At 32.5% G+C, this 14,316-nt stretch overlaps 1 protein-coding gene across 1 annotated transcript; it reads left to right on the forward strand.

Moving 5' to 3' along the window:
* Nucleotides 1-8,170: 8,170 nt before the first annotated feature.
* On the forward strand, nt 8,171-14,316 carry LOC133186101 (uncharacterized). The gene is made up of 8 exons (XM_061321378.1): nt 8,171-8,702; nt 8,816-8,925; nt 9,508-9,619; nt 9,967-10,061; nt 13,006-13,064; nt 13,400-13,477; nt 13,661-13,742; nt 14,044-14,316. The coding sequence occupies exons 1-8, from the start codon at nt 8,186-8,188 to the stop codon at nt 14,248-14,250; spliced, it is 1,260 nt and encodes a 419-aa protein (XP_061177362.1). The 5' UTR covers nt 8,171-8,185; the 3' UTR covers nt 14,251-14,316.

Here is a 14,316-nt window from a genome sequence, read left to right on the forward strand (position 1 = left end):
ACACGTTCCAACAACTTGTACAAAGGCATCTACACGTACGTGTAAACTTGTAGCTTTTTCAATCAAAACTAGTAAATTTATGTGTGAAACTGTTATTGTTGTTAATTATTTAGGATGTTAAGTTTCACAAACACTTATTTTAACCATGTTTTGTTCACTAACTAAAGTCAAATGAATGTCACAAAACTACTAAACAGTTGAAACACAGACACCGATTACAGTCTACACGTTTATGTTACACGTCATTAAAATCTCAACAGACAAATTACAAAAAACGTGTACGTGTACGTCAAAGTTTGTGCACACGTACACGTACGCGTACAAGTTTAAAATCTCAACCTCTCTAATATTGACGCTATGCAAGCGCGTCGTATAAAAAAGGGGAAAATAATATACAAAAGACGTATAAAACATAAAAAAAACAGCTGCAATTGATAGTAAGTAACAGATTTATACTTACGAAAAAGGATCCAAAGCACTTCGAGGCGTCTGCCATCGTCTTCTTTTTTGGTTCTCCAGGTCGACCGGAAACCAGGCAACTTATTGCCAGACAAACATGAGTCATTTGTAGACCATGAATTTTCGAAATTTTAAATACTGAACTCACGAATGAATGAAAGGTAAGAAAATATAGGAAATGAGTAAACTAAATGGGATATTCATTAAAACTATTCATATATAGCTGATTTTGTTTAATATTGCACTTTTTCTCTGGGCGACTTAATAGATATATATATTCCTATGAAAATATATGCCGGGTTATAAATAATTTAATTAAATCTCGCTATGCGAATAAAAAATGCAGAAATTATAATTGCATTGAAAAATATAATTACGAAAGAGTCTTATTTCAGGACATCAGTCATCTTACCACAAAGTACACTGCCTTAATGATCAGTTAAAATATAAGGGAGACCGGAAAAAGTCTGCTTAATCCATCGGGATCCTAGACCGATATATAAATGCTTAACTGGGTTCCCTAACCAAGAAGTCCGGATTATATATATATATATATATATATATATATATATATATATATATATATATATATATATATATATATATATATATATATATATATATATATATATATATATATATATATAGGTACAAATTTAAAAAAATGAAACACGAAAACGTTTAGCTTTACTAAACGTTTTCGTGTTTCATTTTTTTAAATTTGTACCTATAATTTTCCGAGCACTGTGGATTTATATATAATTTCAAAATATATATATATATATATATATATATATATATATATATATATATATATATATATATATATATATATATATATATATATATATATATATATATATATATATATATATATATATATATATATATCTAAGAAATCAAAAAAAATGTGCATGCACGTAGGCTGAAATCTGATTGGCTTAAACTCGTTTAACTTAAACTATATGTCGTTGTAATTTTCAGTTAAAATAGTTTGGGTGTGTAGATCTATATAGTATAAAGAAATGCATAATCTAATGAAGCTTTTAGGGAATTTGGCACAATCAGTATATTGATTATTGTTGCCTCCGATGAAAGTCTATAGATCATTATATTTTTAGCTTAAAATATTACAAAATCGTTATTTTATCATACTGATAATTTCAAAAATTGGACGACAGGTAAACAACCTTTATACATGTATGTAGCTTCTAAATAAAGAGTGTGACATTTTATAGGCCTATCGCTTTAATATTTTATAAAAGTTTTTTTTTCATTGTACTAGACCGAGAGACTTTTCCGGATCCAAGAATGAATTTCATTATTGGTTTTGTAATTTACAATTTAGTTTCAGTTTCGAATGTTTTGTGTTACTGGTTGGATTTTCCATTGATAATTTAAGAATAATTCCTAAAATTGATGTTAATTTTCGATGAAAGATCGATTGATTTTGTTTGTTTTGCTTATTTTACGAGATGTTTTTAAAGATTAAACTCATAGTGACATGGATTTAAGAATTGTCATCAATGGATGAAACTTGCAATTGAAATGTAAGTGTTTTCTATTGCCAGCCTTATGTATTATGCTGAATGTAAAATTATTTATGCATCTATATTTGTATACATAGAAAATGCTTTGTGAATGACACATAAAATATGTACCTTTACAGTTGTTTCTTACTTTTTATATCATAATGGATGTACATTATAATATCTTGTTAACATCTACATGTATGTATGACTAACACAACTGAATAGAACGACGACTGGTTGTTTGTGCTTTATACAATGTATGCATGCATTTATGTACGTGCTTGTTTGTATCGTCACAATCTTTACACAAATGATATGAACAATTCAATGCTCATATTTACATTTATTATTTCCATTGTAGATTGATAAAATATCGCTTCTTATATGTATACAGTATGCCTTTTAAATTGTACACACCGCTCTTATATAGCTAAATTGAGAGAGCAGCCGTTACTGTTCAACTTGAGAGTACATTTTTATTTTCATTTACTAAGTATATAAATGACGTTGCACTTGTACGGCGTTCGGCGTTTGTGACATCAAAATAAAATCAGTATTTATTTAACCTTGTGACGTCCCCGTCCGTGTTGTCGAAGCTTTCAACACACTTTGTAAGAAGAATACATATAGAATGTAAATAATTTAAAATTATGACTTTTGATGGTATAAAGTTTAAGTATAGAACACAAAAGATGTCAAGTAGGTTCTTCTTACATAAACATGTTTTGCAGCGGTAGTTTAATGTCTTGAGTGTTGAAAGAGAAGAATGAAAGTTTAAAGATACTAAAAGTATTCTACTATTCGTGTGAAAACAGAAATAAAAGTATGATTCAGGAGACAGAGAAGATTGACAAGAGAAGATTAATAAATCTTAATAGCATCAAATACTCGTATTAAATACATAGTTTTTGTTGATGAATACAGAAACTCCTATGGATGATATTATATTGTATTTATTAGTCTTTATTTTTCCTTGCTTTTGCTTCTTAAAAATCGCAGCCGGCAAAACACCAGTATACTTAGGAAATTTGTTGGGGACCACATCACATGAACACAACATAAAAAGTATCGTAACTGGTACTAAGTATTAATGAATGCTACATGTATGTTATAATTTTGTTTTTAAAAAATAGCATTCTACAAAAGCTTTATAATTATATCAGAGTTTACATCTGTAAATAAGGACATTCATTGCAGTGAGTATAGTGAAATAATATTTCTGGTCATATAATGAACAGTTACTGCCTAATAATGCTAATATTGTTATTGCATTTTATCTAAGATTATTCAACACAAAAGTTGTTCTATCAATTAAAATGGAATTTCCCCTTTTATGCCATTTATAGATTTTTTTTTTTTTTTTTTTTTTGACAAGCAAAGATCATTAAGCCTCAGTAATAGCTCCTTTGGTTTAAGTAGGTGATTTTCCGGTTTGAAAAACGACCATATTTGGTACACGATTATGAACCCAATCAACGTGTCTGTTTTGAGGTTCTATGCATGTAGGTATGGTTATGATATTTTGCATGACCTTTTGTCTTAAAAAAATTTAATGCTAAAAAATAATATGCTTGACATTATGTGTTTTTGTTTAGAGGGGAAAGGTATTCCATTTTAGTGAGGATCACAGCGAGAAATTAAGTATTGTATTTCAGTTTTTGAAAGTGTACAAAGATATAACCTAATACTTTTTACATATTTCATAAAGCGATTTTGAATTGTATGAAATGTAGGCCTGGGTGAAAAGTACAAGGTCGTGAAGTTGTTAAATGAAATAATTACTTATATATACAATTCACCTATTAATTTCCTTTATTCATATACACGGAAATTGAAAAATTAACCATTGGATTACCTAACAATAGTCCCCAATGACTTCAGTACTCATTAGTTGTCGTTCCTGCTTGAGGATGTGAACTTACATGCAGTATTTCTTGGGGGAAAACATTTCATGTAAATATGTAGCCATGTAGGGATACCTAGCAGAATATACAATTTTTCAAACCATCTTTGATGTGGTGTTGTAATTTAGATTAGGTATGAATTTATATGTATGAATTTGTACATGTATCTTGAATGTTATTGTGCCACCTTACAGGGCAGAAAACAGAACGAAAGTAAACTTGATTTCTCATATTTATTGTATTTATTAATTCTTGAAATTTTGAAACAAGAAGACAATATCACTAAGTGATTGTATTACTTCAGTAAAAATTGACTGTCTTATCTTAATAGCAAGATCAGGACAAGGTCATCATATTTTCCCCCGACATTAAGATTTACTGTTACGAATCAAAATATGCTCACTTCTTTTTTTTTTAGTTTTTTTTAGAAATATTAAATGTTCATCTTTTTGCATAAAAAAGATAATTTCACATAAAATCTATCACGTAACACTACCAAATTGAATGAAAATAAACCTTGGCTAACCCGAATTTCCTCTAACTTTCTTTAAAACATTGAAGGGTTATCCATTATTTTTCTGTGCCTATTATATCTGATTTTTTTTTCTTATTTTTACATGAAAAAGGTGATGATAACGAACACTGATCGATCTCAATACATACATACATATATATATATATATATATATATATATATATATATATATATATATATATATATATATATATATATATATATATATATATATATATATATAACAATACAAATATATGACCAGGCATAAAACACGGACCCCCGGAAATTCCAGAGGTGGGAGTAAGTAACTATCCACTGTGGACCAGCCACACTCGCCGTGAGCCCTATGTATTGATCAGGTAGACAGAATATTCTGTAGTCAAATTTAGTATAAAAACAAAGGTCTAACAATTGGTATGAAACACGTCAGCTAAAATATGACTCAATGATAGGTTATATTTGCTAAAAAGGGTCATTATAACGACCATATAGTTTACGAAATGCTGACTTTAAACGAGGTTGTTGAAATTCCTGTTACATCAACCTATCTGTCAGTAGTCTGCCTCGGTTTTAAAAATTGATCATACTCAGAGGCTGCTCTTGAGAATCAAATAAGTTGGGAGACGTTAACACAAAATGCAGGTGATAGTAGAATATTACTATATAAATAAGGGAAGTTGACGATGGAAAGCTGAAATCATCTCGTTTGTGTTCCAATGTAGTTGTTAGCTGGCATTTATCTTCTGTAGTCAGTAAAACATTCAAATATAAAAACAGATACGGCAGACTCCGTGGTATCTTTTACATGTATTTCGAGTTCACTGGGATACTAGTAGTTAGAATAATCTAACTGTGTCTCGGACAAGCCCTCACCACAGTTAGAATACATCCCATATACTTGCAATGTAGTAAATCGGAGTGGATCCACTTCGAAATGATTTGAAGAAAACAAAAGGAGTTGCACTGAAAATAACTACCAAATTAATCATAACAAACCTTTCTGAGATTGTATATGCCTTTTAACCTAAAAAATAATCCATATAAATACGAAAATTCAACTCATTTTCTCAATGTGTTTTCATCGCTTCAAATTTAACGCCATGTTGACATTCGGAACTCTCTGGATTGTTCATAGGAAATGCACAGATCTAGAGTTCGAGTTATCGCCCGTGTTTATTTTGCAACATTGCCAATACACGGAGCGAATTCTATCGTTAAACCGGGTCCGTAGGACAATATTTTAACGATAGAACGTTCTATCTAAGATACTAGTATATCGAGTTGATATATAAATGGAAGTAACTATTATTAATTGATAAGATTTCGATGATATATCTGAATGTGGAGGAACTGTTTTCTTTTTTTCATGTAGGAGCTTTTGAATAAATTCTGCTTCATAGGAATATCAAAACAGGTCGGCTAATATAGGAGCACAATTACATGTAAAGCCCATCGTATTTCCAACAGTTTTTTGGAAAATCTGTTCTACAAAAACTACATAATCAGTACATCATGTAAATGAGGACCTCAAGCATCCTTTTAATGTCAACTTCAGAGTACCTGTGAATAGAATCAGAGTGATATTTTTAAAAAGTAATTTTGATGATGGCCAATCACAAGATATGAAAATTTCCGAGTTCCATTTTTATTGAAGAAGAGGTTGCATATGGTACAAAAAAAGCATAGTTTTTTAATTTTTCATGAGGAAAGTGAAGAGAAGTCGTACGTTTTGATGTTATTGACTTTTGAACAAATTGGTGATTTTGAATATTTTTTAATGTTCTTTGGATTTATTGAAAGTCCACCACTTTGAGAATATGCTGTAGCACAGTACGAGGGGTGATCAAAAAGTTTGCGAACTATCTCTATATTTTCAAAACCATAATTCAGATCACAATGAAATTTGTCTAAACATATAGTCATTCACACGGTCTATAAATAGCAAGTGTTTTGTAATGTTTTGCCCCATGTTTGTGATGTCACAATGTGAAAATGACGTCAATATGTAGATGACTTGTGACAAAAATGGTTGACTCAGTCGTACTCGAGCAACGAACGGCTGTAAAGTTTAACGCATATCTTTGAAATTCTTTTGCAGTAACATGTAATAATTTGTACAACGATTATGATGACAAAAAAACTTCCCAGAAATTCAATCATTAAATGGATTGATTGTTTTAGTAAAGGAAGGGAGATGGTTAAAAATGATGTTTGTCTGTTGGGGAAGAGATGTGTCCTTAGTTGAACAAAAAATAATTGAATATTTTAACAATAATACAATTATCAGATCCCTATGGTTTACTTTAGACTTTAAACATATCAGAAATGATAAAAAGAAGGCGCCCATATTTTATCCACACTGGTTAAACGACGCTCCCAAAACAGAAAACTAGGGTTATGATGGTCACCATGCTCATTTTGGGAAAGAATATCCTTATCCACCCATTCTATTGCCGAGATTTGACCATTTCTGACACATGGACCGTTCTTGTTATAAGAAATACATTGCATGGTAAGAAATATATGACTCGGAAAAGTCTTTTAACTTCTGTGAACAGAGCGCTACGGAGCATGTTACGTGACAGCCTGGATCACGTGATTCGCGCATGGGCAAGGCGGTGACAGATGTGCATTAAAATCAGAGAGGACTATCCTTAAAAAATGAACACTGAAACCTAATTTAATTTCTTTTTTGTAAGTAATTCAATTAGTTCGCGAACTTTTTTATCGCCCCTCGTACATCTGATGTTTGTCTTTTACAGTAGATAATAGTGAGGAGTAAAGAACATTTGCAGGGAATTTTATGAAGTTTAGAATTCAGTATAGGTAGGGTAGATCATATTCAGCTTGGTTGACTGGAATATTAAAAGTATTAGAGACTGGAATGTGATTTTGAAAAATTTCATCCTTAGAAAGTGAACTGGTCTATAAGTTGGATTTCCAAGCGTAGAAATAAAACAAAGCTCCTATTAAATACAGTTATTATAATAAAGCTTACAAACGAAGACGACATTGTCACACATTTCTTAAACGAAAGGTTACAAAGGCTTACAAAATTGTAGTTTGTTTGGAAAATATTATTTATTTAATATATTCTAATACCATAATCTCTAATTATAAATTTCATTCACATCAAAAAATCCTTAAATAGTTTGATTGCTTAAATCTGTGGTGAATATGAAAAGGAGAACTCATTTTATTTTCCTTAGCTGCTGCTTAGATGTTAAACTCACTGTACTATTTCTTTGTCAAGTTGCACAGAAGAAGGAGGGAATAAAATCTTATAAATTTCTAACATCTCAATAAAGGACATTTATCATGTTTATGAAAAGAAGATAATATTTTCAACCTTTTAATTAGTCAGAAAGTCGGTAAGAATGCTTCCTTAATGCTCTTTATTGAATCTTGCATAAACGGTATTAATATATTATTGAATTATGTTTTATGATAATTTTTGTCTATTGCAAAATCGTATAGGCTTGTTTCTAGACTTTTCAGCTTGTAAATGACTGAAAGGATTATTTTTTTAAAATCTGTATTTTTTAGAATAGATTATAAAAGTAACTCGCCAAATTTAAGTCAGATTGCATTGGTACATTTCAAAGTTCTTAAAATATTTTATCAGTTTTGTGTGTAAGAAATTTGTATAAAAATTTCAAAAAAGATAAACATAACAAATTTATTTTTCAGAAGTGTGATCATTAAGAAAGAGCAACTTTTCCATCCTTGTCTTCCACCGTTTCTCCTATTGTGTCTCAACTTCAAGTGAAGAAATGTGTGATCCACATGAAAACAACAGCGCTAAGATTGTCCATGAGTCAGTTCCACTGAAGGACACACAAGAACCAGGCGAGTTATCAGGTGAACTTAAAAGCATCAGTGAAATCAAAGAAAATTTATTCAATGCGACTCCAACTTGCAGTGATGGTGGTGCTGAAAACTTAGAAGCTCAATCTGATCACCCAAGTACGCATACAACAGATCTGAACTTGTCCTCAACGTCTCTAGGTTTTTCTGTTCATGAACCTGTCGAAAATGAAGACAGAGGGAACAATACGATCGATCCCCAGAAGGAAAGAACTAACCTCTCTCGTGCATTGTCACAGAGTTCGGGATATTCCGGCTCTGTTGAGAGTGAGTGTCATTTCCATGGCGAAAATCCAGCTCCTCATGACGCATTAGTAATGCGACAAGCTTTTATCCAAAGGACGTCCAGCGGAAGTTTAAGCAGTAGCCTCACAACTGAAGAAATGAGACGCCTCTATGACAAGGAACTTTACATATCTGGATGTAAGCTAAACATTAGAGGCAAATTTTGTGCATTGTCTGTGCAAATTCCTTTTCACAACATACATTGTATTTGATTCGCATAGATTTTAATATTGTGGTTGTATCGCTCATAGGTGATAAGTGCAGGTTGCTAAGAGGAACGTGTCCTTCTAAAGAATCAATTGACTTCTGGGATGACGTTGACATGTCCGGAGGTGACGATAAAATCAAATGCCATAGTAAGGTAGGTTTGCTGCTTTTATGTATGAATTTTTATATTTTCAGTTTCAGAACCTTACATATCATTCTTTGTACATTATTTTCTTGTTACAGAGGATTAAGACATGGTAGTTGTAAGATATTCCATCATTTTTATTTTTTTATTTTTTATTTTTTACTGTTTAAAATAAATTATTTTATTTAAGTTCCAATTGAATGAAACTTTAAGGAAGAGTATAAATGACTTGAAAAGAATGGGAAAAGATGAACTTGTTACTTACATTTTGATTATCAAGAATAATAAAGATGGTTGTCTTGTATCTTTTTTACCTATGTGTATAACCATTAAGTGACGTACAATGGAACTTCGGTATCTTGAACACCGAGATCTCGATTACTATTAATATAACAAAGTGAGTTGTAAGTAACCAACACTTTTTTTCTGTACGTATGTACACCGATATCTCCAATCCAGAGATATTTCAATTTTTATGTGTCCCATCGAGCTGGCTATAACGAGGTCTTGGTGCATGTTACTGTGTTTTTAGTGAATTTTATGCATATACTTGTATTAAACAGTAACTTTGCAGTAGTATTTTTATTTCAGTTCTGGAGTTATTTTATTGCAAAGCTAAAAGAAAAATTCCCAGAAGAAAGCGGTTTAAACAGTAAACAGACAGTTAATTTACTGAAGACGTTGTTGAACGTGCAAAATACAGGTAGGATACAATGAACTTTCGGAAGCAATGTTTTTGATAAAATGTGAAAGATAATGAACAATTATCAAGCTCAAAAGTCCGTTGGACAAAACAAATCGGGAGCAGAGAAAACACGGTCAATATTCAGCTCAACGATAGATTGTATTTGCAAGATCATTTTACCGACGATAGAAATTTCAAAATTTTGACTTTAAACGGGACTTTTGATATCCTTAAGTTGTATCACCAATGAATTATGTTCTTTAGCCCCAAAAGTTAGTACAATGTGCACTTGTTGATAAGAATATTGTGATTGAGTGCGTTTTATTGAATTCATAGCAATACCTTTCTTCGTTACATTCATTTAGATGATGGAGAAATTACACTCTCGAACTTTGTTAAAATAGTTCGATTCTTTGGTCCATTTAAAAAAGATGACAAAAACTGTGTTATAATCCATCATGTAAGTAATAAATTACTATAGTTCTTGCATGTTAATTATGTTAATCATTTGAAAAAGTGCTGTCATCTTACTTGACATTTCTTCCAGATAAGAGGGTTGTTCGGAAATTATTGAGATATTTTCTTTTTTTCCATAAAGGAAATAAATAAATTCATGAAAATTCGTCAATATTTGTTCAAAAACAAAATAAAACAAAATTGCAAAATTTCTAGTAATATGATCATTAGATAAGTACTGATGAAATTTTAAACTAGCATATGTTCATTGACTTGCAGCATCGCTACGTCATTTTGACGTCACGTCAGCCGTCGATTTATTTCCCATGTTGAAACGATCGAGAAGTGTTAACTCTTTTTTGTCTGTCATCACTTACGTAAGATTGTTTGTTTGTTTGTTTATTGTGGTTAAACGTCCCTCTCGAGAATTTTCACGAATATGGAGACGCCACCACTTACCGGCGGAGAACTGCAAATTTTAATTTATACTCGGCACTCAGGGCTATTGAGCAGTGAGGAATCTTTTTTGTACCTACTTCGACACGGCACCTCAGTTTATACGGTCTCGTCCGAAGGACAGGTCTCCACGTCCCACGACTGTAGAGCAAACGCTCTAACCACTGCGCCACGCGGACGACACGTAAGATTGTAGAAATCAAACTCTTTTCTTAATCGATTCTTTAAAAAACAAGCATTCTGAGAGTATTGCATTAGCAATACTAGTCCCCTACCGGCAAGTGTAATCTGGTTCCCGTTAAGAATTGAAAATGCCATAATTCCGTCAAAAATTAATGAAGCGGGACGAAATGCAAACTTAATCTATAACTAATCAAGGTAATATCACTTACCAAAAATCAGCTCAATATCTGAAAGCGTTTAGAAGAAAATTGCGGAAAACCCTAAAAAATTGAAAAGGCCGTAATTCCGTCAAAAATCAATGAAGCGGAACGAAATGCAAACTTGATCTGTAACTCATCAAGATACACTCACACACCAAAAATCAGCTCAATATCTGCAAGCGTTTAGGAAAAAAGTGCGGAAAACCAAGTGGGACAGACTGACAGACAGACAGAGGGACAGACAGACAGACAGACGGACGGACAGACGGACGGACAGACTCAGAGGAAACCTATAGTCCCCTCCGGTTTCACCGGTAGGGGACTAATAATGTGTGCTGTTTCATTCTTTGTAAAATCACATGAAGAGTCATATTACAGATGGAGAAGCATCATGCAGTAACGACATTTGCACCGCAGATCAACGTTATTTTGTCCGTAATATGTGGGGGTCGTCAGGCGTCTTTGTTTTCATTCTTGATGGATAATTTGTGCGATGGATTGTATGTAGTTTTACGTCCCATTCGAGAATTTTTTACTCATATAGAGACGTCACCATATACCAGGGAAGGGCTTCAAATTATGACCTTTACTCGGCACTCAGGGCCATTGAGCAGTGAGGGATCTTTATCGTGCCAACCTCTGCCGTGACACGGGCCTCGATTTTTAAGGTCTCATCCCCGCAACTTTCACTTCAAAGTGCCGAGCGCATGGCGAAGGAACAGTTGCTACCAATTTTTTATCGACTTAGGTCAGTCGCGGCCGAGATTCGAACTCACGACCTCCCGATCACGGAGCGAGCGCTCTACCGACTGAGTTACCGTGAACGGTACCTAGATAATGAACCTAAAAACAAAACCCTCTTACTTCATCTTCCTTTTACTTTAGTCCCGCTGGACACGTCAGCTGAGCTACGGTGAACGGTGAATAATTTGGGAGAAAAAATATACCAATGAAAAAATATACAAACAACTTCCTACACATATATCTTCGCATTGTTAATAGTCCCCTACCGGTGAAACCGGAGGGGACTATAGGTTTCCTCTGAGTCTGTCTGTCTGTCTGTCTGTCTGTCTGTCTGTCTGTCTGTCCGTCTGTCTGTCTGTCTGTCAGTCTGTCCCACTTGGTTTTCCGCACTTTTCTCCTAAACGCTTGCAGATATTGAGCTGATTTTTGGTGTGTGAGTGTATCTTGATGAGTTACAGATCAAGTTTGCATTTCGTTCCGCTTCATTGATTTTTGACGGAATTACGGCCTTTTCAATTTTTTAGGGTTTTCCGCAATTTTCTTCTAAACGCTTTCAGATATTGAGCTGATTTTTGGTAAGTGATATTACCTTGATTAGTTATAGATTAAGTTTGCATTTCGTTACGCTTCATTGATTTTTGACGGAATTATGGCATTTTTAATTCTTAACGGGAACCAGATTACACTTGCCGGTAGGGGATTAGTATTGCTAATGCAATACTCTCAGAATGCTTGTTGTTATAGCAAGTCGTTAAGTCTGGACAGGAGTTTTCCTCAGCGCTACACAACATTTTTGATTTTATGTATGCTCGCTACTCCACCTTGACCTCAAAACTTATTTTTCCGTTGTTATCAGATTTCTATAACGTGATAAAAATTATTTATGATCTCCGTATTTCTTGTCTAAATTCTATCAAACTTGCATAAAACAGAGTCAAAATAAAATTGAAAAATTGCATACATAATTTACTTATTACGGTTCTCCGGAACTTAGTACATAGTAGTTACCGATTTTTATTATCTGATTTCGTATCTCTACAATCGAGCATTAATACACCATAGAAAAGAAAAAAAAAATAGAATATTTCTGAAATATTTCTTGCATTTATTTATTGTTAATGTTTGTCAAACGTACATTGTATGTACAATGTACTAATTTCACCAATCTCTCAATACTTTCCTAACAGCCCTCGTATCTTTGAAAATTGTTTTTTACCAAAAAGGGGAAGTAAGGAAGTCAAGTTTTTAATATTGAATATGTATATTTTCCCCTATGACTTTATTTTTGAATTTGACAAAGACTTTCCAAGTTCCAAAATATATTTCGAAAGTAAATACATTTATTTCCAATTTTGATTGTTTCAGATGAGCGATATAGTTAAAAGATCCCTCGTAAAATCAGCAAGAGACAAGAAGAAAATAAGGTAATTTTCAGTCATGTACATCTGTTGTTTACTAGTAAACGTCATGTCTTACTCCTCTGGTTCTCTTAAAATAATGAGTATTCATGCAATTACTGTAAAATTTCTTATTTTTGTGCGATCAAGTTCTTGTGGTTTGACAAAAATATATTGTATCGCTGAGATTAAATTTCATGGTTGAAGTGTTTGATTTTTTTTTTCAATTTGTGGAGAACGTAAATTCAAGGATGTTTTCATACCACAAAAACAAAGAAAATGACCACCACCCCACCCCACGAAAATAAACAATTTTTCAGTACTTGGCAATTCCTTTAGTTATTAAACTGTTCATATAATAGTTGGTTTGCTGGTGACATGACTCGAGAGGATGCAGAGAAAATTCTGGAGAAACAGAAAAACAACACCTACCTTGTAAGGTAAAGAGTCAAGTGTGCTTTTGTACAAGTTATTTCGTAATATATCAATTTATTTTTCTAACTATTGTAAAATGTTAGTATTCAGTGTTGGCAAAAATTGTAAGGATTTTAAAATAATTTCAGAATAAAAACAGCAGAGATATTCATAGTTAACAAGTCTTTTGTTTGTTTGTGTGACTTCAGAATGAGCCAGAGTGGGTCAGAGGATGGGAATTTTGTGGTTTCTGTAAAGGATGAAAATGGAGTACATCATTTTGAAATTGAAGTAAGTAAATAAACCTAACATTTGAAAAAAATTAATTTACTGGGCAGTTTGAATCAATCATTCATGTTTTTGTTTTCTAGCTTAATGATTTGTACATATTTATCTACAAAAACTTATCAGTAAATCATCAAAGCTCCAAAACTGACAATTTAGTATGACATGATGCAAGATAGTGAAAAATGTTTCACATCGTGAAGTCTTGTTTTAATACAAAATATTGTGACTGATTTTGATTTTTAACATTAGTTTATCAGCAATGTTTATTATAAATGCTTTCAGTTTATTTTGATTATATTTGCAGGGAAACCCTGAGGCCTCAAGTAAAAGCGCTTCTTTGAATTGTAACCTGAAGTTTTTGGGTAAAACATATGAAACTTTACCAGGCGTGATTGAAGACTTAAAATACCATGGTCTAAAAGATGAAGGCGATGAAGAAGAAGTTCAATGCACCTTCATATGCCCTGACTTACCATTTAACACGGTTATAACACCTTATAAACGTGCATAGTTCAGCCTACAGCCCTATAGATAGCTTTCGTATGTCGCATTTTCCCTCCGCGTTATTCCTCTTGAC

This window comes from Saccostrea echinata, unplaced genomic scaffold, assembly GCF_033153115.1.
Source record: "Saccostrea echinata isolate AGI-Se365-2 ecotype Australia unplaced genomic scaffold, CSIRO_AGI_Sech_v1 ptg000012l, whole genome shotgun sequence".
NCBI classification, from domain to species: domain Eukaryota; kingdom Metazoa; phylum Mollusca; class Bivalvia; order Ostreida; family Ostreidae; genus Saccostrea; species Saccostrea echinata.

Coding starts and splice junctions, on each gene's coding strand:
- LOC133186101 (XM_061321378.1), top strand. CDS start 8,186: ATGTGTGATCCACATGAAAACAACAGCGCTAAGATTGTCCATGAGTCA. Junction 13,065..13,399: donor AGAGACAAGAAGAAAATAAG/GTAATTTTCAGT, acceptor TTCATATAATAG/TTGGTTTGCTGGTGACATGA. Junction 13,478..13,660: donor AACAACACCTACCTTGTAAG/GTAAAGAGTCAA, acceptor GTGTGACTTCAG/AATGAGCCAGAGTGGGTCAG.